The following is a 27,466-nucleotide window of genomic DNA, read 5'->3' on the forward strand; positions in this document are numbered from 1 at the left end:
TCGTATTTTGGAAACACTTTTATTCATTATGGCTGAAATTAAATGGGTTATTGCGTAAAGAAGCAAGCTTCACGTATCTGAAAATTCGGATCATACAGAAGAGCCGAATTCCAGCTGTGCGACAGTAAAGTGAGCTATTTCCGTGCCTGCTTAGAAACAAAACTTATCTCCGCAGATCCTCGCAGCACATCGGCAATCCCGCCAGGAGCATCCGAGTAACGGCCCCCGGGCTTTGAGGGCTGGAGTCCACGCTCACAGGCTCGAAGGAGGCGCGCCCTCTGACCACCTCAGTCTCCCGAGTCAGAACCCTGATTCTGACCGTCCCTACTTCACACGCAAAACAGCTTTAATTTGCAAAGCCAAAACGATGTTTGAAACATACAGACTTTGAATCCTAAGCTATCACTTTGAATTTCATATAGAGATGCAGGTAAATCTTACAAGAACAGTAGAAAGTTTCAAGAACAGGTTTCTCAGGATTACACGTCAGCGTCTTTGTAATTCACGTCAGGACCTTCTAATGCATGTTTGTAATGTGGCTTTTTTCCTACTTGTGTTCTTTGTTTACAAAGCACTCTCAAAGCTTGAGTTCTAGGAACTTTCTAGAAGCTGAAGAGAGTTGTTAAAATCTAATTCCGTGATCAACCTCAGACTTTGCGTAAAACCACTTTAAAGTCAGCAGCAGAAGCAGAGGATCCCAGCTCCTTGCCGCCCCCCGAGCCCTTGGCACCAGGGTCCTCTCTGAGCTGCTTCTGCTCCACTGTGGACGTGGGACAAAAGCTCTTTCTGCATTGTCTCGGGGAGGCATCCTTGTGCTTTCTAAAAGAAGATAATTTAAAGGCTTTACACTCTAAACTGCGCTATAACCCCCGATTTCACTGTGGTTTGTCTAGCAAATAGTTTCTAAGTCCCTCTGCATGCTGAATGTATGCCGTCTGTATGCGTCTTCATGGAACTCTGTTTACCAGATTTTTGGAGAATTACTGACTACAGAGAACATTTTCTCAAGGAAGTAAAGCAAACATACACTGTCCTGATGGCCTGTCACCACTGATCTGCCTTCTCCGTGGTCACAGTCGACACCGGTGTGCGCCCAGCCACTGTCTCTCTACCCACGCCTCTTTTCCAGTTTGGGTGAAATGTTTCACCTTCTGCCTAAAATGAGTTGTCCGAGGGCTCTTACGTGATTCTTTCCCATCTTGGTTTTCCGAACCCTGTGCGTTTTGCTGTGATCAGAAGAGATGGTGCCTCTAGAGCCGCTTCAGGAATATTCCAGAAAATGTCCACGTGTGTCCACGGTTGGCTGCGAGTCCGCATTCCCCGGGGCCCGCTTTGGGGAGGGCCAGCGGTAGGGTACCCCGGGGGCTCAGGGCTGCAGGAGGACAGGGCTCCGGAGTCCACGTCCACACTCCCCCACCCTCGGGCACCGCCCGCTCCGGGCCAGTCACATGGTGAAGGACGACACGTTCTCGTTGTCCACAGTCTCGCTGTTCTGCCTGGAGATGAAGGTCTCCGAGTGCAGCCGGGAGCAGGAGAAGCCCGGAGCCTTCTGCCTCCGTCGCACGCACCACAGGTCCTTCACAATCTTCAGAAAGTAGCTCCTGAACTTCTGCCCGATGAAGGCGTAGAGCACGGGGTTGAGGCAGCAGTGCAGGAAAGCCAGGACCTCGGTGACGCTCGTGCTGTAGCCCAGCACCTTCTGGCCATGGCAGGAGCGGTTCATCCTACCCATCTGTGCGGCTGTCACCAGAAGCACCATGTTGTGGGGCACCTGGCACGCCAGGAACACCAGCACCACCGCGACAACCACGCGGATGGCCTTGTGCCGCTTGGAGTTCTGAGCCTGCACGAGGGTTTTGACGATGAACATGTAGCAGAAGACCATAAACACCAGTGGGATGAAGAAGCCAAAGAGGAGCTGGAGACCCAACATCAGCAGCTTCCACTTGATGGGGTCGGAGCCCTCGTGGTAGCGGGGCTCGCACACGTCGCTGCCCTGCACCCTGTACTTCTGGTTGAACACAAAGGTCCAGCCGGAGATGAGCACCGACGCCGCCCACACCACCACGCAGATGACCCTGCGGTGCGCCAGCGTTCTGGAGCGCAGCCGGAACGACTTGGTGGCCTGCACGATGGCGATGTAGCGGTCCATGCTGATGCAGGCCAGGAGCAGCATCCCGCAGTTGAAGTTGATGGCGTAGATGCCCTTCATCAGCTTGCACATGGCATTGCTGAAGATCCACTTGCCGGTAGCGTGGCTAACGGCCCAGAACGGGAGGGTGAGGACAAACAGGATGTCTGCGATGGCCATATTCAAGAGATAAACGTCCGTCATGGACTTGGCTTTCTTATAAAAAGCAAAGGTGACCACCACCAAAATGTTGCCCAGAAGGCCAAAGACACATATCAGGGAGTAAGCCATGGGCACGAATAGCCCAGAAAATTTTCTGACCTCTTGCAAGGAACACAGTAAGGTGTCATCATCAAATGAATAATCCGAAGTATTACCCGACCCAAAATAATCCTCATTGAAGTTGAAGACAGTGCTGAAATTCATTGCTTCCTGGAAAGTGAACAAAGGTAGAGTCAGTTGTAGTGTAATTGGCAGGTACCCGCCACTGACCAAAATTACACTCCCAGCCAAAATAAAATAGACACTCACCCCACTCATCGTGGTGCTTGTTCTCAGCAGAAAAGGCGGGTCTGATACAGAAGGGGATGGGCATTCAACCCCTCTGGCTCACCAGCAGAGATAATAGAGTGAAGTGAGTCTAAGAAGGAAAGAAAGCAAGATACACCGTGATTGAAACAAATATTCCCAGGGAGCCCGAGAATTACATTACTAGCGTTCCATTTTACTTGGACACTGAGTGCATGGCATGCTATTTTACAGGAAAATATTCATTTAGAACAAGGGTCAGCAGCCTCTTTCTGCAAAGGACCAGACAGTAAATATTTTATGCTCTGCAGGTCCTATAGTCTCTGACCCCACGACTAGACTCTGCCCTAGTGGCTTGAGGGCAACCGTGGACAACTTCACACGTGAGTGGGCTTGGCCAGACTTGGTTGCCATGGCTATAATTTGTCAATCCCTGATCTACGGTATAAAGAGGGGAGATACCAACAAAACCACAGATTCTGATGTGCACCGAAATCTTAGTGCAAATTTCAATTTAATAACACTCAACAAGATTCCATTGAAAAAAAATCCAAAGAAGGTAGGTTGTGTCAAGAATACTTATAATTTACAGTCCTCGTCTATAGATAGTTTACAGTATGATTCAGTGTTTTTCACCCAGCTGGGCATGTGAGAATCTCTTGTAGAATTTTTTAACGTTTGAACGTGAGCGTCACTCTCAAGATCGGCTGAATAATATTCTCTGGCTTGAAAGGCAGTAGGAACGTATATAAGTATTTCTTACAAGACACAGATATCACCAGCGTGCACTTGAGTTAACAAGCACCAATCTGCGGGGACAGACACATCGTAATACTCAGAAACCAGACTGCGGGAAGAAAAGTCAAGGCTGGCGTGGTTCAGGATGTCTCCGTGGACAGACCCCCTTGGTCCTTGGAGAACGGGTGTGGGGCAGCAAAGGGATGGCAGAGAAGGTGAGCAGGTGGAAAGCAACAGCGAATACTGAGTGCACAGCAGCAGTGCTGCCGGTTCAGGGTGACTGTTACCAACCAAGATGCCCGGAGCGGGTGATGTGCCGGGAATGCCCAGGGGGATGACGCATGGGGCCAGGCTCAAGAAGTTCGCCGGGAGATGAGTCAGGACGGAGCTGGGGTCTCAGAGGGAAGGACTCTGAAAGCTGGCATTGGGAACAAACCCACACAGGGAAGGAAGGAGAGTTCTCTTATTCTCATATTCATTCATTCCTTGTTATTTGGTGTTCTCATCCTGCTCGATCATCTGTCCCTCCCCTCCCACAAAAAAATCCGTGGCCTAGAATTCTGACAATCATGTTCCATGTGCATTCTTTCTCCTCCTCCACCCTACCCCCTCCCACAGGACCTGGCAAGGTCCAGAAGAGGGAGGAGCAACAGAATCACAAGCTTCAGGTGCACAGACAGAGACTCGATCTTGCTGTGCCACGTAAGTCCTCACCTACGCGGGCGATATTGATACCCAGCATTTCGGGGAGGAAGTCAATATAACACAAAGCTCCCCCTGAGGATTTTTTGAACCTACTTCTCAGCACTTGACTCTTATTGTGTTACTAACACAGTCATGGGTCGGGTGGCCCCAGCCCCGTGCCCTCCCTCATGCCTGGCGCCATCATTCGGAGAGCAAGTTGATGCCACCTCTCAGCCCCTGCTCTGGACACGATGGGGGTGGGGGTGGGGTGGTCACCTGTGTGCTTTTGCAGGGACGTGCAGCTGTGCCTCCTCACTGAGGGAGGGCTTGAGGGCGTGCAGAAACACCACAACATAAAGCCTTGGTGTTGCAAAAGCATATACGGGGAGATACACTTATCAATCAGATTATCAGATGAAACACATCAAGCAAAACAGGACTACCAGCTCCATGGTTCCAGCAGTGATGAGTCACAGAAACCCAGAGTGTCCTAGTGCATTAAACCAGCAAGAAAACCTGTGTAATACAGTGAATAGCAGTTTTCATATGTTGGGCAACAGCTGTCACAAGATTATGGTCCCTGACCGGAAGAGAACAGGTGAAGTGAGCTATGACCTGATCCTGGGGAAACCCCCAGCTTACACGGAAGCAGTTTCCAAGAGCAGAGCATGGGGACAACCTGAGCAGGGAATGCAGACCTCGCTGAGGACATAGGATCGGGGTTCTCGGAGGTCAGGGCAAGATGAGGTACGGGAGAGGACGGAACTCCACCCAGAGAAAGGAGAGCTACAGAGGGGTGTCCTTGACAGGAAGCAATGCAAAAACAGTGTGAGAAAGGAGAGACAGGGAAATCCTCAGAGCCCTCACAGGCTGGAAACAGTCCTTCCCTCAGAAGGCGTAGCAGCTCCTTCTAAGTCAAGGGCATTGGACGGCATCCTCAGAACAACACCACCAACAATCCTACATTACGTCTACTCCGGGCCTGCCACAGCAAAGCTTGAAAGAACATCTCAGATGACCCATCAGATTCCAATAACATAACTACATTCCAGAACAAAGCCCCAAATCATTTAGAGGCATTCAACGAAATCGAACTTTCAGCCACGTAAAATTCATGTCAGGCATCGAAACAAAAATTTCTAGACTACTGGAGGCTGAATGCCTGAGTCTCCCCAAAATTCATATGCTGAAGCCTAATCCTCAAGGTGGGGGCATTTAAAGGTGGTGCCTCCCCTGGTGAACGGCATCAGTGTTCTCACAAGAAGAGACCCGGAGAGCTAGCTTCCTCTCTGTCCGCTCCCTGCCTCCTGAGGACAAGAGACGGCGAACCAGGCGGTCCTCACCGGACACTGTCTCGGCTGGCACTTGGATCTTGGACTCCCAGGCCCCAGAACTGTGAGAAACACATGTGTCCCGTTCAAGCTCCCCTGTCTGTGGAAATCTGCTACAGCCACACTGCCATGACACAGACGTTGGAAGAAACAGGAAAGTATGACCCATAATCGACACGGAGAAACAAGAATGACAGGGATGACAGCAAAAGATGCCCTGGTTACGAGTATCAGGACGTGCCAGACACTCGGGAAGGCAGAAGTAAGCTACATACAGGGAAGAAAATGACAGAAAACATAAACGAGACCCCAACGAATGTTCTAGAGATGACATACAGAACACATAAAATGCAAACTGCACCGATGAGGATTAACAGAGACAAATCGGTCGGGGTTCTACGCCCGAGCAATATTTGGAACATTTGGCAATGGACACTGGAAAAAAATTATAATAGCATCAAAGAACATGAAATAAAATACTTACGACTACATCTTAAAAATCGATACAAGATTTCCATGTTGAAAACTATAAAACATTGCTGAGAGAAATTCAGATCGAAGTTAAAGGACAGGTGTGCCAGGTTCGGGATTAAACGATCCAATATTAAGATGCTCATTCTCTCCAAATTGACCTATCGTTACAACACGACCCAAATCAAAATGGTGGCAGCGTTTTTGGAAGAAACAGGCTGATCCTGAAATTTATATAGAAATTCAAGGGATTTAGAAGAGCCAAAACCACTCTGGAAAAGAAAACAGAATTGTAAGATTCATGCTACCTGATTCGCTATGAAGCCACAGGATTCATGACCAGATGGTATCGGTAACGGGAGAGATACAGAAATCAACGGACCAGAGTAGAGTCTAGGAACAGACCCACACATCAATAGCCAGCTGATTCTTAACAAAGGTGCCAAGGTAATTCAAGGGGGAAAAAAAAAAAACAGTCTTTTCAATAAATGGTTCTGGGACAACTGGAATTTCATGGATAAGAAGTTGATTGTTTCTTTTACCTCACACTACAAACAAACAAAAAAAATAACTCAAAATAAATTATAGATCTAAATGTGAGAGCCAAAATCATAAAACATCCGAGGAAAACAGAAGAGAAAATCTTTGTGCCCTTGGGAATGGTAGAGATTTCTTATCTAAATTGCAAAAGGCATGAACTGTAAAAAAATTAAATAAACAATTGATAAATTGTAATTGATCAGAATTTAGGGGCGCCTGGGTGCACCTGGGTGGCTCAGTCGGTTAAGTGTCTGCCTTCGGCTCAGGTCCTGATCTCAGGGTCCTGGAATCAAGTCCCTCGTCGGGCTCCCTGCTCAGCAGGGAGCCTGCTTCTCCCCCTCCCTCTGCCTCTCCACCTGCTTGTGCTCATGCTCTCTTTCTCTGTGTCAAATAAATAAATAAAATCATTAAAAACAATTTTGTAATTGATCAGAATTCAAAACTTCTGCTTTTTGAAAGACACTTAAGAAAAGTAAAAACAGACCATGGAATGGGAAAAAAATTTTGTAAACTTGTATCTGATCATGGATCGTAGGCAGAATATACGAGGAACTCTTACAACTGAACATCAGGAAGACACAACTCGATAGGAAACAGGCAAAAAATGTGAAGCGAGTTCACCAAAGGAAATACATGGGTGGCAATTACACACAGAAAACTTGTTCGAGTGATTAGTCATTAGGGAAATGCAAATTAAAAGTGCAATGAGATACCGTTTCTCACCCACTCCATGGCTGAAAGTCGGAGGCAGACAGGACAGGAGGCGTGGACGGAAACGTGGGAGCTGGCCAAGCGCTCGCACCCTGACCGGGGGAATGCAAAGTCACGTGGCCACTTGGAGAAGACCACAGGCAGTGTCACATACATTAAACATGCACTTAGCATATGAACCGGCAACTAACTCTTACATATTTAGCCAAGAGAAATGAAAATGAAAGACGAGTTCTTGAATGTTCACGGCAGACTTATATGTAACAGCCCTGGATGGGAAAGAACCTAAGCTTCCATCAGCAGGTGAACAGATAAGTAAATTATGCCATCTCTGTATCACAGAACACTGCCCAGCAACCAAAAGGAACAAAGTCCTGATGTGTGCCCCGGGCGGGCAGGGGGGTGGGGGCGGATCGCCCAGGCATCTCGCTGGGTGAAGAATCCAGACATGTAGGACTAGGCATGGCATTATTCCATTTACATGCAATTCTAGAAAAGGCAAAACAAGAGAGGTGCACATCAAGTCCGTGATTGTCGTAGGTCAGGGACGACAGGAGATTGGCTAAAGGGGCACAGGGACCTTTCCGTGGTGACAGAAACGTTCCCTATCAGGATTGTGATAATGGTGTCATGTGTCAACACCCACTGAATAAGATACTTCGAGTTGGCGACATTCGTCATATGTAAATGATACCCCGAGAGAGCTAATAAAATACTGCACACAGGTCCCGTGGTTAAGACAAGAAGTGCCATCGGTCGGAGTCCTCCCCGAGGACGGAGGGGGTTGTGGCCGGTCTGTGAGGAGGGCAGGACTTGAGACAGCCCCTGAAGGAGGGAAAGCACTGATGGGGCAAAGGAGGGCAGGTGAGGGGAGAGGGGCAGACACGCATGAGGGCCACAGGGCTGCTGCAGAGACTGGCAAAGAGTGCTCGGAGGAGCTGTGGCCTGGCTGTGTGAATTACTGAGGGGACGGACCGCATACCAAGCCAAGAGGGGCCATATGGGCTTCCAGGTGAGGTGGGGTTGGTGCGGTGGGACACGTCAACATTCGGATCACGTGGAGGCTGGTGGCTAATGAGGGAGCTGGTGGCAGAGCAGCTGTGAAAAGGGGATGTCCCCATGCACTGTGGACTCAGTGCCCAGCTGGAACCCCAGCTGGAACCCCGCTTCAGAAAAATGGTTTCTTTAACCACACCATGACCTATAATGTCTTCTGAATTCTAATTTAATTCTGTTCAACAAACGTGTATGAACTATCTGTGGAGGATGACACTGGGGATACAAAGATGAGTCACGTCCGCTCCAGCTCCGGGCAGCCGTCAAGTAAACCAATCATTGTAAAACCGTGCAACACTAGCAGCAATCCTGGGAGGCCCAGGGACCTGGAGGGACCCTGGCAGGACAAGGGACCAGCTCTTGGCGAAGAGAAGGCCAGCATCCAGAGAGGCTTAGGAGCAGGTGTCCGCGGGAGGAGCTGGGTGGGCGGCCCCGGGGGGGACAGGGTGCTCAGGCCAGGTTGGGGGCACATGGTGTTTGCACCTGCTCGGTAAGAACAATCTACAAATCTGGACAGCAGTGAATTCAGTGCTGTTGTGGTTAAGAATCGGTTCTCAATAAAAAATACGGTTGTCAAGTTTACATGGATTCCAGTCACTCACCGTGATTGGAAATGATTCAGCCTGCCCCAGACCACCATTGTCACCACAAAAATCAAGCGAATTGTGTTACGGAAATTGTATTGGTGACAGATTGGCATCTGGGCCACCACAGCCCAGAAGGAAGCCTACGCATGTTCTGTGCAAGTATGTCACCTCGGATCCTGGGCAGCAAATGTTGCCTTTTTGGAGAAACAACAAGTTCTGAACTTCTTTGTTACAAACATTGAGATGGTAAAGTCATGAAGACATTTTTGAAGACCTTCCTCACTGAACGGAGGGGGGATGTACTTATCTACAGGGGTTGGCGGGAGCCGCGGGGGATGCGTCCATTCTTCGCTGAGCCAACAAACCCACAGTCTCGAAGCTTCTGGACACGGAAGGCTTGCCCCACCTTATTTTTAAAGCCCATTTCTCCTCTCCCTCTCTCTCTCTCTCTCTCTCATTCTCTCTTTCTCTCTCTCTGTCTAGCGTATCCTCGTTATCACCACCATTCTTGCCAGGTCTTAGTTTGAAGTCATTAGATCACATACAAAGGCACTGGGCTCAACTGATTCTTAAAATGTAATTTGTGCATCTTTGCAATTCGAGTATTTCCTGTCACTGTCTCTCCACAGCTGGGAATACGAACACTTCTCCAAAACCAGTTAGTATGAAGAGAATCTGTGGGACAAACTGTTCTGAATTGTCCTTGACAGGAAGTTTCGAGGCCTCTGAGGGGAAATCATGATGACACACTTAGAAAGACTACTCTGTTCAACCTGGCTTTGCAGTGAAGAGCCTTCTGGCCTGGTACGCAGCTGCCTGGGGCAAAGTGCCGACTGTTGCTGCCTCAGGGACCCACGATCACCAGCACCTCACAGGCTCTCCCCGCCTCGGCCCCTGGGGTCTCACGTCCGGCCCTCTGGCGTGGCACCGAGCGAGACGTGGGAAGCAGGAGGCCCAGATCCAGTGACTGATGCCCGTGGAGTCCCACCGGAGGACAGGCTGCGTAAGAACGCTCAAAGCTCGTTTGCAGAGAGGTCAACGCCCGGGTGCGGATGCCAGGCGGGACGCTGATGTGAGTTAGGAAGGGCACGGGGGAGCCGGGATGGAGGCGCTGAGCGCTCCGCCGGGGTGGGCGGGCCAACGCTCCAAGCCTGCTTGTCATCTCACCAGCCTGCAGAGCAGGGAGGCCGTGCAGACATTGCACATCTAGGATTAAAGCTGAAATTTCTCAGTCCGCAAGATGTGGAAGTATGATCGAGGTGAAAGACAATTAGGTGGTTTACGAGTTGGGTGACTGCCCAGTAAGACCCTTGCTGGCACCATCCTGGGCTCTGTCCTCAGCTCTGGGCTACCCGCGATTTTTATGAATGTGAGAGGCAAAAACAGAGGAGGTGAGCTCATCGGGTCTGACAAGATGACAAGATGCCTAAAACTAGAATTATTATATTGGGTGACAGACTCAGTGTGAAAAAGCTCTAGACAGAATCCAACAAGGGTTGAATGTTATAGGGTAAAATTCAGTGGGGAAAAGAGGAGGTTCTGTGCCTGGATTTGAATAGTCAGTTACACGGATAGAAAACGAAAGCTTGTCAGCAGGATCAATGTTCAGAGTTTTATTTGATGGTAATTTCGCTGAGACGATTGAACCCGTCGAGCCGGTGCATGATCGGCTAACCCAGCGTCTAAGGGAAGGCTACCTTCCTCTACCTCGTACTTCCCCACCTCGGTCACGTACGGCTTGCACACTCACTAACAGACACACTGATCTGATAGACAGGGTCCGTGCGTGCAGTCAGCGGAAGCAGGGCCCCAGGGACCCCCATGCCCTAGTCCACAGAACCTGGGGAAACATGACTGACTTTCCATGCCGAGAGGGACTAAGCGTTTGAACCTAGAGATGGGGGATGACCCTGGATTATCCAGGTGGGTCCCAGGTAGCTGTGAGTCCTTAAAAGTGGGGATCCTTCCCAGCGGAGATGGAAGAGGGAAGAGAAGAGATTCGAAGCATGGAAGGACTCAGTCCATCGTTGCTTTGAAGACCAGGCATGTGGGTAGTCTCTGCGAGCTGGGACTGGCCCCCACTGACAGCCAACATGAAGAAGGGGATCTCAGTCCTACAGCCACAAAGAGCTGAATTCTGGCCACAATTTGAGCAAGGAGACAGATCCTTTTTTAGAAACTCCGAGAGGAATGCAGCCCTGCCAACAGCTGCATTCCAGCCTGGTCAGACCTGCCCGGGACTTGGGCCCCACAGGGCCATAAGGTACTCGGTCTGCATGGTTGAAGCTGTTCACTTTGTTATGACGGCAGTAGAAATCTAAAACAGTGCTCAAATGTTGGGTGAAAGAGGGTCCAGCTTACACTCCCATGAGCAGAGCTTACACAGACAGACTGTGACCTAACATCAGAAGGGTAGTCGGACCGTTTGGCAAGAATGGCACGGGCTCCCTCAGGAGATGCTCTTCAGTCAAGCACAGGTGGGTGAGTCTTTACCAAAAATGAGCTGACTAGGAGGTGGATCGGACCCCCTGAATCAGAATTTCTGGCGATAGAGACCTTTGGAAAGGAAGGCTTACCAGTAGGCTGCACCTCCTGCCTTCAAGCTGGGGCTCCAGGGACCGTGCACCCAGACCAGCCCTCCTTGGAAATATGCTAATGTATTTGCCACGGGACAGAAATCTGGGGGTCCCTAGCCAAACATCTAAACATTCTTCTAAGTAGACTATACCTGTATACCTACATTTCTGACTGCATATAAACTGAATTTTATGAACTAGGAGCACTGTCCATGGGAGGTCGGGAATTAGGCACCCAGGGATCTTTTATCTGCATGATGAGTGAGTATGAACTGGGGACCTTTGTGACAATGTTTTCACGCACTCTCTCTACAACACTTTGTGTTAATTCGTTACTAAAACCTGTTTGCAATGAGCTGTGTCTAATGGTCTGGGGCTTCTCCAGGAACACGCCTGGTGCTCGCCTGTGTCTTCTGTATCGTTAGAAAAATTTGATGTCAGACAGAATTATAGGTCCTGTGGATGTCTGCTTTGACCCCTCAGCTCTTGGGGTCCACACACTGTCCACATTACTCTCACACATATTCATGTGTGGGAACTACTTCTCCCAAGGGAATTCCAGCATCAACTGACCAGATCACTGGAATAGACCAGTGTTTGAAAGTGGTTCCCGGGAAGGCTCTGGGTGGAAAGAAGGGAGGGAGGTGGGACGGAGATGGCTCTGTGGTTAAATAAATTTGGGAAGTGCCACTAACCACATCCTCCGCTTGGATTCCGACACAGCAGTTTCTTATCAATGGCTCTTCAGAGCCCTGCTTGCTTGAGTAATCACAACTTCCCAGACCCACTCGCCCTCAGAATCAGAGCCTCGAAATAACTCCTGAGTGACTTCCTTCTCGTGGTGGGCATGCTCAGAAGTGAACTTTCATTAAAAGATGTGCCTCCGTGGGGCTCCTCTTCATGCCTTGGAGGCACATAACAATAAGTCAAATCTCATGAGACTTTTGCACTTGAAGTTTGAAGCCATATGAATACATTCCCCTTCTAAATGAAAAGCAAATGTTCTAAGCCCCAAGATTACATGTATGCATGTGGTCAATGATCATTTGGTCCCTGCTTTTCAGTCTTAACATTTCAAAATTCTGTTACTACACATAAAAAGAAAGTGTTACTTTAAGAAAAATTCATTGTTACTTAGAGTAACAGTTTAAAGATAGTGTTTAAAATGTTCACTTACATTTTTACTGCAATAAGATAGTGTGACTTTCTCTACAATTTTTGTTAGACGCCACATGCAAAAGAGTGTCAGAACCTAGCAGCTGAGTCATTCCAAAATGAAATGAACAGGGGCACCCGAGGGGCTCAGCGGGCTGAGCGTCCAACTCTTGGTTTTTGCTCGCGTCATGATCTCAGGGTCCTGGGATTGAGCCCCATGTCAAGCTCCAAGCACAGAGTCTGCTTGAGAATCTCTCTCTCTCTCTCTCCCTTCCCCTTCCCCCCACTCTCCCTCAAATAAATAAACAAATAAATCTTTTTTTTTAAATCTGAGAACACATGCCCTAAAAACCAGAGCCAGCTCAGCAAGCCAAGGAAAGGGTGCCAGCCCCCCACTCGAGGACACAGAAATCGCGCCGCACCTCTGTTCTTTGAACTCTGAGGGCTTTGGATGTTCTTCAGTCACCTGACCAGGGGCAGGTGGGAAACATTCAAGGTCTCAACAGCAAGTGTCCTAGGTGGGACTAGCTAACTGACACGCGCTCAAGGCCGGTCACGCTCTGTCAGCACCAGGAGTGGGTGGCGGCAGGCAGAGGGGCCGCAAATGGGAAGTAGGAGCCCCTAGAGAAGAGACGAGGTGCTGGAAAAGCAGAAGGGGTGGCCAACACACTGACCTCCGCTGCCTGTCCTTCAGCCAAGGGCAGACTCTACCCAAGAAAACTAAATGTGGAGAAAACATTAATAAGACATCAAAATATTATCAGCAAGGAAAACTACTAAAATTTTAACTTAGTTTATAACAAGTTTAACAGCTAAAAATTAAATGAAAGCGGATTTTAAATCTGTGCTTACTTTCATAAATAATGACGGCCCACAGGATACAGAACAAGAACTAAATAAGAGTGGGGGGGTGCCTGGGTGGCACAGTGGTTAAGCGTCTGCCTTCGGCTCAGGGCGTGATCCCGGCGTTCTGGGATCGAGTCCCACATCAGGCTCCTCCGCTATGAGCCTGCTTCTTCCTCTCCCACTCCCCCTGCTTGTGTTCCCTCTCTCGCTGGCTGTCTCTGTCTCTGTCAAATAAATAAATAAAATCTTTAAAAAAAAAAAGAGTGTGTGTGTGTGTGTACACGTGTGTACACGTGTATGAGTGTAAACAGGTGACGTTTGTACAGGCATGTATGTACGTGTTGTGTGTATGCATGTGTATGTGTGCATGTGCGTGCATGCGTGTGCATGCGTATGTTTACGTGTTGTGAGTATGCGTGTTGTGTGTGTGTTGTTCGCATGCATGTTTGTGTGTTTGTGTGTGCACATATGTGTATATATGCATGCACGTGTGACAGCACTGTGGGGGTGTGCTATGAATAAAGGTATAATTGCATACTGGACACCAGGATCACTACTTTACATCTATTATCTCTTCTGACAAAAACCCTTTGAGGTAGACACTACACCCATTTTTCAGATGGAACACTAGAGGACTGTTCACTCTTAGCATTCTAATTCACTTTGTCTCCACAGGGTCTTCCTGAAGGACTGTAAATTCTCACAAGATCTTAGATAATAAATATTTTAAAACCTTTTGATTGATATCAGGATCTCTCATGCTGCAACCGTAGGTATTCAATAATGTATGCTTTCTCAGTTCATTTGAATCATGGGCACACAATGTTTTATCCTTTTTTAGAGAAACATCGGCCAAGCCGAAACTCTAGGCTGGCTTCCTTCTGCTTTCGAATAAGAGTGGTTAAGAAAGAAGCCAGAAGGTTTTTTCCAGTGATTTGTATATAGGTTTGTAGTTTTTTTTTTCTTTTGTTTTTTTCGCTTATTTGGAAGCTCACTTTTATATTTTCTTTTTTGTTTGCAGAAATCATACTTTTAATCATTTCAAGAATAGTTTTAATGCAGACCTTGCATTTATCTCTTTGCAGTGCTGACCTCCACAATCTCTGTTTCTGCTACAGCATAAGCTTCAGGGGAATCTACGGCAGACTCTTTTAAAGATCATTACGTATTCTTCTGTGGTCATGAGACACTGACTTCCTGATCATTCCGGCATTTGCAGCCATTATCAGAGCTTTCTCTGTGTTGCCCTGAGTCTCATAAAAATTTCCACCCCATCAATTTCTCTTAAACAACACCTTACAAGCTCCTTCCCACTCAATCCCCAGCTACCCAAAATGCCCACTCACTCTCTCCCATTGCACAGATCACATTTTGCATTGGTTTCAAAACATTTCTTAGCTCTTCAAACTTTTCGTGTACTTAGTTAAATAAATGACTGCACTTCGCTCAAGACCACTGTCCTGCAGATACTTAACTGTGTGAAGAAGCCATGCCCAAACCATCCCCCACCCTCTAGTGCAAGGCAATTAGGATAAATTCTCTCACTGCAAAGTTGGAGGAAAAGTGAGATTTTTGAAAGCACGGTCTGGTTCCTAAAGCCAGAAGGACAGTGTCTTTGCAAAAGCAGGATGGTTGTATCAAGTGCAACACACTCACCAGGCCAGTGTTGTGGAATTCCTGATGCCCTTCAGGCGAGGGTAACAAAGAAATGAAGATGCTTGTGAAAGAAGCGAGGGGCTTGGCCGCGCTCACCTTAGAAACGCTGTGATCCGACGGCAGTTGTCCCGCTACGCCCCTCCCAGTGATGTTTCACGTCACCACTGCGATTCTTCTAACAAGGTGCAATTGCTAAGAGTCGTTAAGAAAAAAGCAGTGAGAGACCAGAATTGGCCAAAAGCAAATTGCTGAACTGCCACTTCCTACTTAAAAGTAACGCCTATTTGCCCAAATGCAGAAGGTTAACCGTGCATATCCTGCGGGCGTAAAATAATCCCACGGCTCCCTGGAAGCGGAGTCACCCCCGAGGTGGGGCTAAGGCGAGGCCGGAGACCTGGGCCCCGGTGCTGCTCACAGCACCTTCGAGATGCTTCTCCACTTGTGGTAATGGCTTGTGCTCACACCTTCTCACTCCTTTGCCTGATTATTTCCTGTGAGCAAGGACACTTTGCAAACTGCCTGGGAAGGCGTAGACGGGTTTGGGAACGGGAACCTGAGCCTGCGGTTAGGGCAGCCCCTGGAGCCCCCATGCCTGGATTTCCCCCAAAATCTGTGCACACAGAGATAGGTTCCTGACCCTGTGGGGACGCCACAGGTCCTTCCTCTGTCAGATCACGGCCGTGTGGCTCTTGCCTCAGCGTGTCCCGAGAAATACGGGGTCGGGCTCTGTGAAGCGAGGAGAAAGGCGCTCGTGGAGGGCAGGCTCTCGACAAAGAGGAGCTGCTGGGGTGTGATTTGGGGCCGTAAAATCCCTAAAGTTGGACACGGGATCTTTATGAGCCGGCAGAGGACAGATCTGAGTGCCCTGTCCTTAGACGTAGCAAACAATGATTCGCTTGGGAACTCATTTTTAGGTGCAAGTGATTAAAAAAACAGGGAAAAAAAGGAAAAAAGAGTTCTGGAGTCAGAAAGGTACTGGTCATCCTGTAGTATGCTGCTGTGAATCGAGTCTCGGAAAATACCAAAGGTTTTACAGCAAAGGGACCCAGAGTTTCCTACAAGCCAGGACCGGACCGGCTGGCATGGCCAGGCCCTCGGAGGGTCTCTGCCTCCTCCCTGAGCTCACTGGGCGCTCACGGCCGCTCAGGGCTCACCCTCCGTTGCCTGCACAGACGCTAGTCAGCCCTCTCGCCTTCCTGTAGACCCCCGAACCCTGCTTGTCCCCACGCCTGAGCGAGCATGAAACGTGGGGCCTGTCCCCTTGTCACTTCTCTTGGGGACTGGCCGACCACAGCAGGTCATTTCCTTTGCCCAGCGCTGCCCCCCAACCCCCCCCCCCCGCCCAACAGTCTGCTTATCCTGCTTCTTCCCCTTACCCTGTAGAAGAAAAGCCTTTTTCTACTTGATTCCGAGCCACTCGCAGACCTTATGGTCACCAGGACCCCCACTGCCATTGTCCCTACCTGACAAGAGTCCTTTCGAATAAAAATCTCTCCATGCTAAGTCCCGAGGTGTTGCTCTCTGACAGAGCTAAGGGTGCCTATCGACACAGGGTGCCCTGTCCCCTCTTCTGTTTGAGAAGAATGCCTCTGTGTGACTTCCCTCAACGTCCCTGCCCTGCGGCAGGCTGATGGTTCTGGGGAGACAAAAGGCAGTACCTCCTTGCTCTTCCTCCCTCCCTCACCTCATCATCATCTCCCCTCTTCACCACCTCCCCCAACCTCCGAGGTTCTGCTTCTTGCTGTGGAAGGGCTGCCAACAAGGGGCCCCAAACCGCTCACAGAGGAAGACACAGGTCCCCCGGGGAATTGGGGAATGCGTGCGTCCTGCACGCTCTACCCACTCCCACTACCATCCCCTTTGAGGGTTCTGTCCGGCAGGCAGCTGGGGAAGTAAGCCCTTTCGTAGCAATTACAGCCCTGGACTGGGGCTGACTAAAAAAAAAGAAAGAAAGAAAAACATCGGATTTTGCTGAGAAAATCCCCCCAAAAAAGCCAGAAATTAGCAAAGTAATATGTTGAGGAAAGGAACGTCGTGCGGCCCCACGGAGAAGCCCGTGGATTAGGGGCTCAGTCGCAGCTCCTCACCTGGACAACATGAGACCTGCGGCAGTATGGGCCCCTTTCGAAAGCGGAGAGCAGGGAGATAGAAGGTGGGAGAAGCCTCCCCGGCCTGACCTCCTGCCCTGGCTCTCCTCTTCTGCCCCCCGGGAGAGCTGGATCAACAGAGCACTAGACGTGGCCTCCGAGTGGCCTCCCGTTCAACCACTCCATCTCTGAGGCTGCCACTCAGGGACGCGCTGACCTGCACAGGGCGCGCTGGGATCTTCGCCCCAATATTCCTTCAGTATTTCAAACCAAATCCAAATTGTAGGTCATCCTTAGGAAGCTCAGACCCATTTTGTCTTCGTCTCTCTAGAAACTGGCCTATATCAAAAACCCCGTGAGGTCTCACCCTGAGGCGATCTTCCTCAAATTTAAAATTGTGCTGCTCGTTTGCATAGACATTGCGAGCTACGTAAAAAGCAAGAAATACAGTTTGCAGTTATGCGTTTTATATAAACAGTTTTCTAGGCTGCAAGCTTGGCAGCACGTGTGAAAGCTCACTCGGAATGACGTGCAGTTGCAGGCGGGTAAATGCCTGATCAGTCCATGAGCATCGCTTCAGGCCATGGGCAGTCTGCTCGCGGCAGCGCCACGGGCTCCGAGCAGGCCCGTGCTTACAGCAGCTCTGTGTTCTAACTGCTGGGTTGCACCACTGGGGCGTGAAAGGGGCTCTTCCAGCTGCAGGACCCTCTAAAGTGCAGCACGAAAGTGAGGCTCTGGCCACACGCAGACCCAGCAGAGGAGCCCCCCTGGCTCCCTGAAGAAGGAAAAAGTTAAAAGGAAAAGCAGGTACTTGGGAAATGTGTATAATTATGAATACACAGTTTCTTAAATTATAAACATTATAAAATCATTAAAATGTCAATGATTTCAAGTAACAATTGTGTAAAGAAAGCTTTTCAGTCAAATTGACTTCCTCAGAGTTTGTCTTCTGTGTTTCCTTAAAGGAAGACAAAGGAGTCCATATGCTTTCCAGTCTGTGGATACTTCCAAAAGATGATTGACACGCAGATTATCAGTGTCTGCTGAGGCGCACGTGGCTGTAACATTGAGCCCCGTCAACAGTCCAGGAGGCCCTTGGCCCTTGATGCTTTAACAATTCCCGCTAGCCACGGGGAAGGTGCATAGCGTAGCCATGTGCCATGTTTCTGAGAAACATGCCTGAGTCTTGTTCCAGGTGGCCAGTGTGCAGGAATGGCTGAGACCTATCTGACCCCGGTGCTCTGTGTACCTCTTGTGACAGTGACAGATAGGAAACAGCCACTTTCTATTCCTTTCCTCCCAATATGGGTGTGCTGCTCACATGTCAAGAGTAAAATCTAATTTCCATCTTCTTGAATCTAGATTGGACCTGGCAACTTGCTTGACCAATAGGTTAGAGTAGAAGTAGTAACCTTGGATTTTTGAGGCTGGGTCACAGAAATGCAACTCCCCACTGGGCTTCCTGGGATGCATGCTTCCTTTTGGAGTCCAGCAGAAACCACACAAGGAGAGGCCAGATGTAAACAGTCTGGTGGAAATCTCCCACTGGATCCCAGGTGGGGCACCAATGAGCCCACTGGAGCCTTCAGATGACTCGGGTGCCAGCCTCCCTCCAACAGAAACTCCTCCAGAACCACTCAGCTGAGCCTGGTCAACCCCCAGAGCCCAGAACCACAAGAGATAATAATAATAATAATAATAATAATAATAATAATAATAATAATAAATCATTGGTTTGAGCCACAGCTGCAGGTGGGTTGCCAGCAAACAGATAGCTGAAATCATTCCCTACTTTTCATCAGGCATATTGGACCTCCTCTGAAATCATACAGATGCATTAAAAATGTTTAAAAATCAAAACAAAACAGACATTTTTTAAGGAATGAAGGAAAGAAAGAGAGGGAGGGAAGGAGGGAAGGAAGAAAGAAAGAAAGAAAGAAAGAAAGAAAGAAAGAAAGAAAGAAAGTAAGAAAGAAAGAAAGAAAGAAAAACCACCATTCCCAAGAGAGGCAGCAGTTAAAACAGGCGCTGGAAGTGGGGGACGGCGAGAGGGAGGGAATGAGAAATCCAAAAGAGTGATGTTGTCGGAGAGGCAGGAGTGGGATGTGCTGCAAGCAGGCGGTCAAACCCAGCAGTGGTTTGGCTCTGCATCACGCTGTTTGGATCTGTCTTTTCTTCCATATAGAAGTAAGAAAATGCAACTCATCAAATTATGTCAGCAAAGTCCCAGTTAGGATAAAAGTGCATTTTACAGGGGGAATTACCAGCTTTGCTGACATCTCAAATTGTAGAATTCACAGAGATTTCAAGCTGTATATCCTTCATGTTCACTGCCCTCTCTAGCTTTGGGCCTCTAGTTTTAATACTCTGTTACTCTGCACCCTCAAGTATCTGCCTAAAAATAGTACTCCTAAAGCCATTAACCTAATCTGGCTCTTCTAAGTTCAAATTTTCAGATAACTATGACATACATGATACTATGTATAGATACGCAATGCAATTTATTTCCTGCCTTTAAGAAACGTACACAGTTGGGAAGCAGAGACAAATCCCTGGTGTTAGCAGCACTGCCGTGTGTGGCAAGGCTGAATGTGCTTCATCACTGAGAAGACGGTGTTGAGAGGTGGAGAGTTCAGAGCAGGGAGGGAACTTGTGCTTCTAGCAACTGCACTAGTCCGAGCAGTCTTTGTGAAAAAGGAAGGGCTACTGCTCAACCAAGGATGGGATGAAGAATATCTAGCCAGGGAGAAGGGGGTAGGGAGGCAAACAGCACCAGCAAGGAAGGCACAATATGGACTGAAACATAAGAACAGATGGAGGGATGGGACAGAAAGGGAGCTTTGGGAGTCGTGAAGTGGACAGGGAGCAAGTTCACGGAACTGACTGGAGAAGTGATACCATGCGGGAATCATGGAGCGGAGGGAGGAATAGCCCGGAGTCTAAAGATGGGCACCTGGGTGCTTTGGCTTCATACCTTGATGTTTCCCTTATTCTGTGTCATTAATCCTCACAACAAGATAATGTTGGTGTTGTCAAACTGAAACTCAGAAAAATAAAGCAACTTCCTCTAATTCATACACTTTATAACTTGAAGAGCTAAAGCTGAAAATCATGTCATCTGATCCCAAAGTTCATGCATGTTTGAGAGATATTTTGAAAAATTAGTAAGAAACAAGACAAAGAAGGAATTAAAATGATGCCATTTTTTTTTCCTCTCAACAGGACAGAGAGCTAAGAACTGGAAAGTTATTTCTAAGTTTCTAACATATTCCAGTCGAGAAGTTACAGAGACTGGTCTGAAGGGAAGGAAATGAATTTCACTTAAGCTACACAGAATGTGAGGAAATGAAGTCTGTGTAGTTGGAGATTCTTGACATGACTTTAGATCTATCTCAACCACATATTAGTTGTTTTTCAAGTCAGTCTCTGGGATCTGTCTCCTCATTGATAAGATAAAGATTACAGATTTATAAAAGATTAATGTGAGGCTTAAGACCCATAAAGTGCATATCACTCACAGTATTTGGCCCACAATAATAGCCGAGGGTGATGATAGTGATGGTGGTGATGGTGGTGATGGTGACGATTGTGGTGATGATGGTGGTGACGGTGATGATGGTGTTGGGTCCTAAATGAGGGGCTATATAGCAGAGCTGCAGGAATAGTTCTGCGCAGAGAGGTTGTAATTGAGCTCAGAGGTGTGGACAGAAGTCTGGGAGCTTGTGCTTATGCTTAGGAGCAGAAGGACCAATTAAAGTAAGGAAAAAAGACAGGAAAGAAATGGCCGGAGGGATAAACCACTCGAGAGTTAACACAGTATTCCTGGGGCACCTGGGTGGTGCAGTTGGTTAAACGTCCAGCTCTTGATTTCAGCTCAAATCATGATCTCAGGGTCCTGGGATCAAGCCCTGGGCTCAGCAGGGAGTCTGCTTGAGATTTTCTCTCTCCGTCTGTCTCCCTCTAGCCCTCTCCCTGCTCTCTTGCTCTCTCTCTCAAATAAATAAGTAAATCTTAAAAAAAAAAAAAAAAAAGAATAAAGACAGTATTCCTGAAGCAGGCAAGGCAGGCAGTGCCGAGAAAGGAAAGTGAGGACGGACACTTGATGTGTGTGTGATCACCGGTGTTTATGGTGCTCTCTGAAGACAAGCTTTCAGTATGACTGTCCAAGTGAGGGCTGGTCACAAGGATTTCAGAGAGACAATACTGAGGTAGTGGAGGTCACAGCCACAGAACACGTGGTGCTAAGACTCAAAGCAATAGAATGGAGCTAGGGAGAGCAGCAGACACAAGTAAAATTTTCATGATTTAGGGGCGCCTGGGGGGCTCAGTCGGTGGAGCACCCGACTCTTGGTTTCGGCTCAGGTCATGATCTCAGGGTCGTGGGATCGAGCCCCAGGTTAGGCTTAGCGCAGAGTCTGCTTGAGATTCTCTCTCTCCTTCTGCCCCTCCCCCTCTGTGCGCATGTGCACGCACGATCTCTCTCTCTCTCTCAAATAAATAAATAATTCTTTTAAACATGCTTTGTTATTCACCCTAAGGGTCAGCAGGCAGCACCTCTGACCCCCACACGGGACCCACGGGACCCCCGGGACCCAGTCCTGGGTTCAGCAGCAGCGCCAGGGCAAATACCCCCCTCTGCACAGCCCCCCTCTCCAGCTCCCAAAGCCCCGGATCTCTGACACAAGCTCTTTTCTGCTCAGCCTCAGGCACAGCCCACAAGTGCAGAGGAGATCCTGGCCCCTGTGAACTAGCAGGGGACCCCTGAGCCCACAGGGACGGGGCTCAGTCTTTCACTCCAGCACTGACCTTCCGGTTCTCCTTGTGGGGCTACCAGACTCAGGGTGGCCGACCGTCCTGCTTTGCCAGGGGGTAGAAATGTCAGTGCTGAGACCAGCACAGTTCTGGTCACCCTGGGTGTCACTGACATCCGTCACTGACGTCAGGGCAAAGGAGCCCTTCTGCCACGGTTAGGACGGGCGGGGTGCCTCCCTCAGGAGGCGACTGGGCCTGAAAGCAGGACCCTGGGAAGGGAGGAGGGAGGCTGGTTGGCCAGGGGCTGGGGCCAGGGGGGAGGCGGATGCCTCACACAGGGGACAAACGAACGCTGCTGGCCTCATTCTCAGGGGAACCAAAGGAACACTTGGGCCAAAAGATAGGAAGAGGAGGAGTTCTGAGGAAATCAGGCTGCCCGGTCCAGGGATCCGGGAGAGCTAGGGACGCGAGGGAGGCAGCATCAGGAAGTGCTCCTCTAGGGGCCCTACAGAAGCAGCCTCCCCGCGTCTTCGAGAGACACACGTGAGGGTTTGAAATTCTGTGTTCCTGACACTTCGTGGTGGGCGGCTGCCCAGCTCCTCAGCAATGGGGACATGCGACCCCTCACACACGACATCCTGTGTGCGCCCATGCCAGGCACAGCCGCTGTTTTAGAGATGAGTTCAATGAACCAATATCGTCCTTTATACAGTGCCTGGGATCTTTGGAATGGGAGGAGAGAGAGAGGTTTTTAACACAGTTGGCCTCATGACATAGCCGTCTCTTTAGAAAATTTTGTTCGAGGTCCCAAATTTAAAGTTCTAACTCTGACCACAACATTCTAGACACAGGAAGTGTGAGAAATGATGAGTTTTTATAAGTAAAAGTGAGAAACTATGACAAAACTATGATCAGAATATAGCCTGGGATGGAATACAGTAAAATGAGAGTGGTGGTTGCTCAGGAGTTAGAGAAGAAATGTCGCTTTGTTTCTGTGTCTCTGTGCTTTCCACACATTTAACAATGAGGTACGTTGTTTGCATAATGAAACAATTTCTAAGAACAGGGACATCACTACTGCAGCAACTGTTACAGCTATCACTGCTGGAAAATCACACTTTCTAGATATTTCCTGACCATGTTCACTGTTTGAGTGTTCCTGTAATTGAATTTCTTTGTCAGTTTCCAGAACGCTCTTGCTTCCAGTGAGATGCAGTTTCCAGAACGCTCTTGCTTCCAGTGAGATACAGGAAATGTGTCGGATGTTGGACACCCACCCTGGCTCAGCACAGGGAAGTGAGAGAACACGGTATTTTTGACCGAACGAGACAATCAGTAAAATAGCTCTAAGGAGTTCTAAAACTAACTTCCAACAGGACTGCTCTCTCTCAGACTTAAACATATCACAACACTCAGGGCGCCAGGGTGGCTCTGTTGGTGAAGCGTCTGCCTTCGGCTCAGATCATGATCCCGGAGTCCTGGGATCGAGCCCCGCATCAGGCTCCCTGCTCAACGGGGAGTCTGCTTCTCCCTCTCCCTCTGCCTGCTGCTCCCCCTGCTCTTGCTCTATTGCTCTGCCTCTGACAAATAAATACATACAATCTTTAAAAGCATAAAACTCTTCAAGGAAGACACAGTGGGTTTCACCAGAACACAGAGCGAGGATGACAGAACGGCCTCCTTGGCACCTGCTTCACCAGGTCAGCAGCTCAAAGGACGCGGTGGCCGGCGTCCAACCCCGAGAACTGCCCCATGCGTCCGGAGAGGAGACGCGGCGCCCCAGTGCCAGCCACGGTTTCAGGGGGCGAATCATTTCAGCTAGGTTCACAAGATCGGAAAAAGCTCAAACCGACGAAAGACCAGAGAAGACTGACAGAATTTATTGTATTTTCACGTAATTATACACACAAAACAGTGCACAGTGGCTTACTAAACCAGAAAGAAATCTGGGAAAGAAAATTGGGACCTCCAATCAAATGATTTTGATGTCAGATAAACCCACAGGGAAATCTCAAGTCTCCTTCCTTGAACGTCTGAAGACATGGGTGCCTCAGTTCCTCCTGGCGCTCATGGGGCATGACAGGGGAGGGGTACCCGGCACAGGGCCTGGGAACCCCACTGATTCATTGTGTTCCCCAGTGACCCAGATTCAGGGCCTGCATTTTCATTTTAAGGGGAACAGCCAGGCTGATTTATAAAGGTGCTACAGAAATGAGAAAGGATGACGTCAGGACAGACTGTCACAGGCTGCTCCCCACAACCTCCCCACACCTCCCCCACACAGCCCCCTATACGCCCCACACACATCATATACACACAGCCCCCATGCATACACCCTGCGCACACACACACCCCTCACGCGCACACGCTCCGACCCCCTCCGGGAGCACAGCAGGCAGCTGCCTCAGTGGTTCGGCTGGGCGGGGCGGGGGCTTGCTCGCCCCGGCCTCGTGTCTACAGTGTAAACAGCAGCCGCTGCTCCCCGCGGACGGGCTCCTGCACTTGGCCTATGAACTTCCTGGGCTGAAAATGCAGATTCTGGCTGACAGTCTGGCCGGGCCCGGGCTCCTGCAATCCCAACACCGCGCCTGAGCGGCAAGAGTCTCAGGGCCTCAGCTAAGTGCCCGGAGTCCGGGATTCACAAAGCACACCACCCATTGGCCCCTGGAACTGCAGACGGTGGGGGGTACGGGGGGGGGGGGGCGTGGAGGCTTACGACCTGGAAGCCCATCGCAGGAGAAGGGTGCTGAGCAGGGGACCCAGAGGCCACGCCCTCCCCGCTCCCAGGACACCCCACACCCACACACCGGCGAGTCCCGCTCTGCATCGGGACCCTTTGCTGGAAGAGGCCCCACAGCACCCAGAGCCACCATCGCGGCGGCCGGCCCCGCCCTGCTCCTGGGTGCCTGGCCCCCCCTTACAGCCTCTGCGTGTCATCGCGCATTTCTTCCTCGCCTCTCTTCCCCTCCCCCCTGCCTCCCCTGTCTTCACACCTGCATTCTCTCCTCGTGCAGTTTCTTTCTATTTCCATCTCCTCGTTCTACTTCCAAAACAGACAAAGTCTGAAAGGTAAAAAGGAGTGTATTTCTTTTGGAAACGCTCAGTCACCTCTGGTACGGAATCTTTTTCCGATTGTGAAAGCTGTGTGCGGCCCTCGCATCCCCTGAGCACGGGACGAGGCACCGGATGGTGAGCGCGCCCCACGCAGCAGTGCCGCGATGCCCGCTCTGCCCACTCCTGCTCTTCGGGAAACGTATCCTACGTTAACTGTCAACTACGGTGGTTCATGTGCAGATTTATATTTAAGATTTGAGATCTGATCCATGAAATGCCTGCTCAAACAGGTCTTCTGGTCAAAATATCACCATCTAGCCCTGCCTCTGATGCCCTTTGTGGCCCCCACTATGGACGTGAGCCTTTCTCCTCTGCAGCAATGCCCCAAATTACATGCAGAGATTGTTCAGATTCTTGGGACCCTTTGCTTGTTTACATCAAATGACGGCGGGTTAAGTATATTGAGCTGTCCTGTCTGTATTTTGGGATTCTTCCATCCCAACCTTTGACGGCAGCCAGTCTATCAGCCCACTGCTCTCAGTGTCTGAAGCCAGCAGGTGACCTTTCTGCTTCCAGTAAGCTCTGGGCTGGGAAACCCAGCCGCCCCACTAGTCAGAATTGTACTTAAAGTAAGACCCAGGATCTCTGAGTGTGTTCCTGAGGGTCTCCCCCAGGAGAAACACTCACAAAGTTCAGGGTACAGGCTTTGTGGTTTTTATTTTGGTTGCAGTCTCTTTTGGGGTTCATTTCCTTTTTCTCAGTTTGTCTTAGAGAGCTTGTAGTATTAGATAAGAAACCTCCAGGTAAAGGAAGGCTCAGAAGGTTTAAGACATTCAATAAGAGAAAACAGAATGCATGATTAAAGCAGATGTCTCCCATATTGTCATATAAATGGAGTAACAGTGTTTTTTAAATGGTATAAACACATGAACCCACAACACAGAGAAACTCATTGCCACCCATTTGTCACTTTCACTTGGAAGACGACGTTATCACAAGACCGTCTTCCCATGAATTAGAGCCTGGTTCGTTCTCTTGGCCAGACCCAGCAGTGCAGACACATAGGGATGCTTGCTCACAGACAGCTTCACACCCTCTGCTGGGCAGATTCTAGTCCCCGTCCCCCCCCTCACCCCTGCTGGTCCATCCCTCTTCTCCATCCACATGGCACTTGCTCCTGCCCTGTCCCCTCACCTTGCCCTGCTCTCCCATGTCAAGCCCTCCCTGCCTCAGCCTCTCACCTCCTCTATACGCCATCCTTGTGTATATGCCCCAGCAGGCCAGACTGTAACAGCCCAGAGCCCACGGCAAGCGCAGGAAGTCAGGGAGACTGTGTTCTGCTTGGGTTTACAGAATCCGCGTCTCTTCCTCACACTCACGGCTCATACAGATGATTGCCCTTTAAAATCGGGTTCCTTGCAAACGCTACAGGCCTTTCCAGGTACAAGCCACCATGCATCACCAGCACCTGGAGGTCGTACTTAACATATTTATGAGATAGAGAGAGCACAGATTCCGGAGTCGGACGAACCAGGACTCAGATCCCTCCATGGCCACGCACCGATCCCATGAGCTTGTCCAACTCCGGATTCACACCTGCTTCCCAGGACTGCCATCAGAACCACCCAAAATAAATGTGAAGTCTATAGACCCAATAAAAGTTAAGGCTCTTCTCTCTCCCCAAGGCATGACCAAAGTTGTCTAAATAAGCATTTGATCAACATCGGACTCGATAATATGAACGTTGCAAAATTTGTTTTTACCCTCAAGGCATGAAACAGTCATTAAAACAACAGATACAATATTTTCTAAATTCCAAAACAAAACAAAAACTTACCAATGAAGAAGTAGCTCTTTGTTTCACAAATGAGCAGCCCCTGAGTTTTTCCCTTAAATTTCAAATTTCTTAAGTCTGTAGATTTCTCTTCACCCGTGGAAACACCGTGGCTTTCTCGTGGCCGTGTAAGACAGCGTTGGTGCTCTGCCACTCTGAGGAGTCCACACTGTGGATGTCCTCCTGCTCATTGCTCAGCGACCTTCTCAAGTGACTAGTCTCTCATTCTTTGCCCGCAGGCTGGGTGGTGTGGTGAACTACCTCGCCACAAGTTTTATTCCTCCAGCACATACTTCAGATCATATAAAGGTAATGAATAAGGTGGAGGAAGGAAGACAAGTTTATGCAAGTAGGTCACTTGATCATTTCAATTTTAGATATAAATTCTTTTTGTTTCAGAATTATTAATCTGGGGAATATTTTTTTTATTCTTTTTGGAAATTCCAAATTAATTAGAACGATTATAAAGTTCTCTGAAAAGCTCCACACAATACTGAATGAACTTTCTAATCGACTACCCACATTCCTATTCTTAAGAGAATAAAAAGCCTGAAAAAAAATATGACTAATGCTTTTATGGTAAAAATATAATGACTAGAGAACCAGCATGTCACAAATTTTGCAGGCCTGTGACCATCTCCGAAAGAAGGCATAACCCAGTTGCAAAGGAGAAATCCCACCCGTGTTGTTTCACTAGCCTTTTTCTACAGCATGTGGCTATTATACCAT

The 27,466-nt window shown here is 49.1% G+C and overlaps 1 protein-coding gene across 1 annotated transcript; it reads right to left on the bottom strand.

Annotated features, from left to right (window-relative positions):
- On the bottom strand, positions 1-26,939 carry CCR6 (C-C motif chemokine receptor 6). The gene is made up of 4 exons (XM_026505203.4): positions 26,741-26,939; positions 15,011-15,202; positions 2,663-2,771; positions 1-2,563 (listed from the first exon to the last, which is right to left on the bottom strand). Exons 3-4 carry the CDS (start codon positions 2,669-2,671, stop codon positions 1,445-1,447), a joined length of 1,128 nt encoding a protein of 375 aa, XP_026360988.2. The 5' UTR covers positions 2,672-2,771; positions 15,011-15,202; positions 26,741-26,939; the 3' UTR covers positions 1-1,444.
- Positions 26,940-27,466: the final 527 nt, after the last annotated feature.

Source organism: Ursus arctos, unplaced genomic scaffold (genome assembly GCF_023065955.2).
Source record: "Ursus arctos isolate Adak ecotype North America unplaced genomic scaffold, UrsArc2.0 scaffold_13, whole genome shotgun sequence".
NCBI classification, from domain to species: Eukaryota; Metazoa; Chordata; class Mammalia; order Carnivora; family Ursidae; genus Ursus; species Ursus arctos.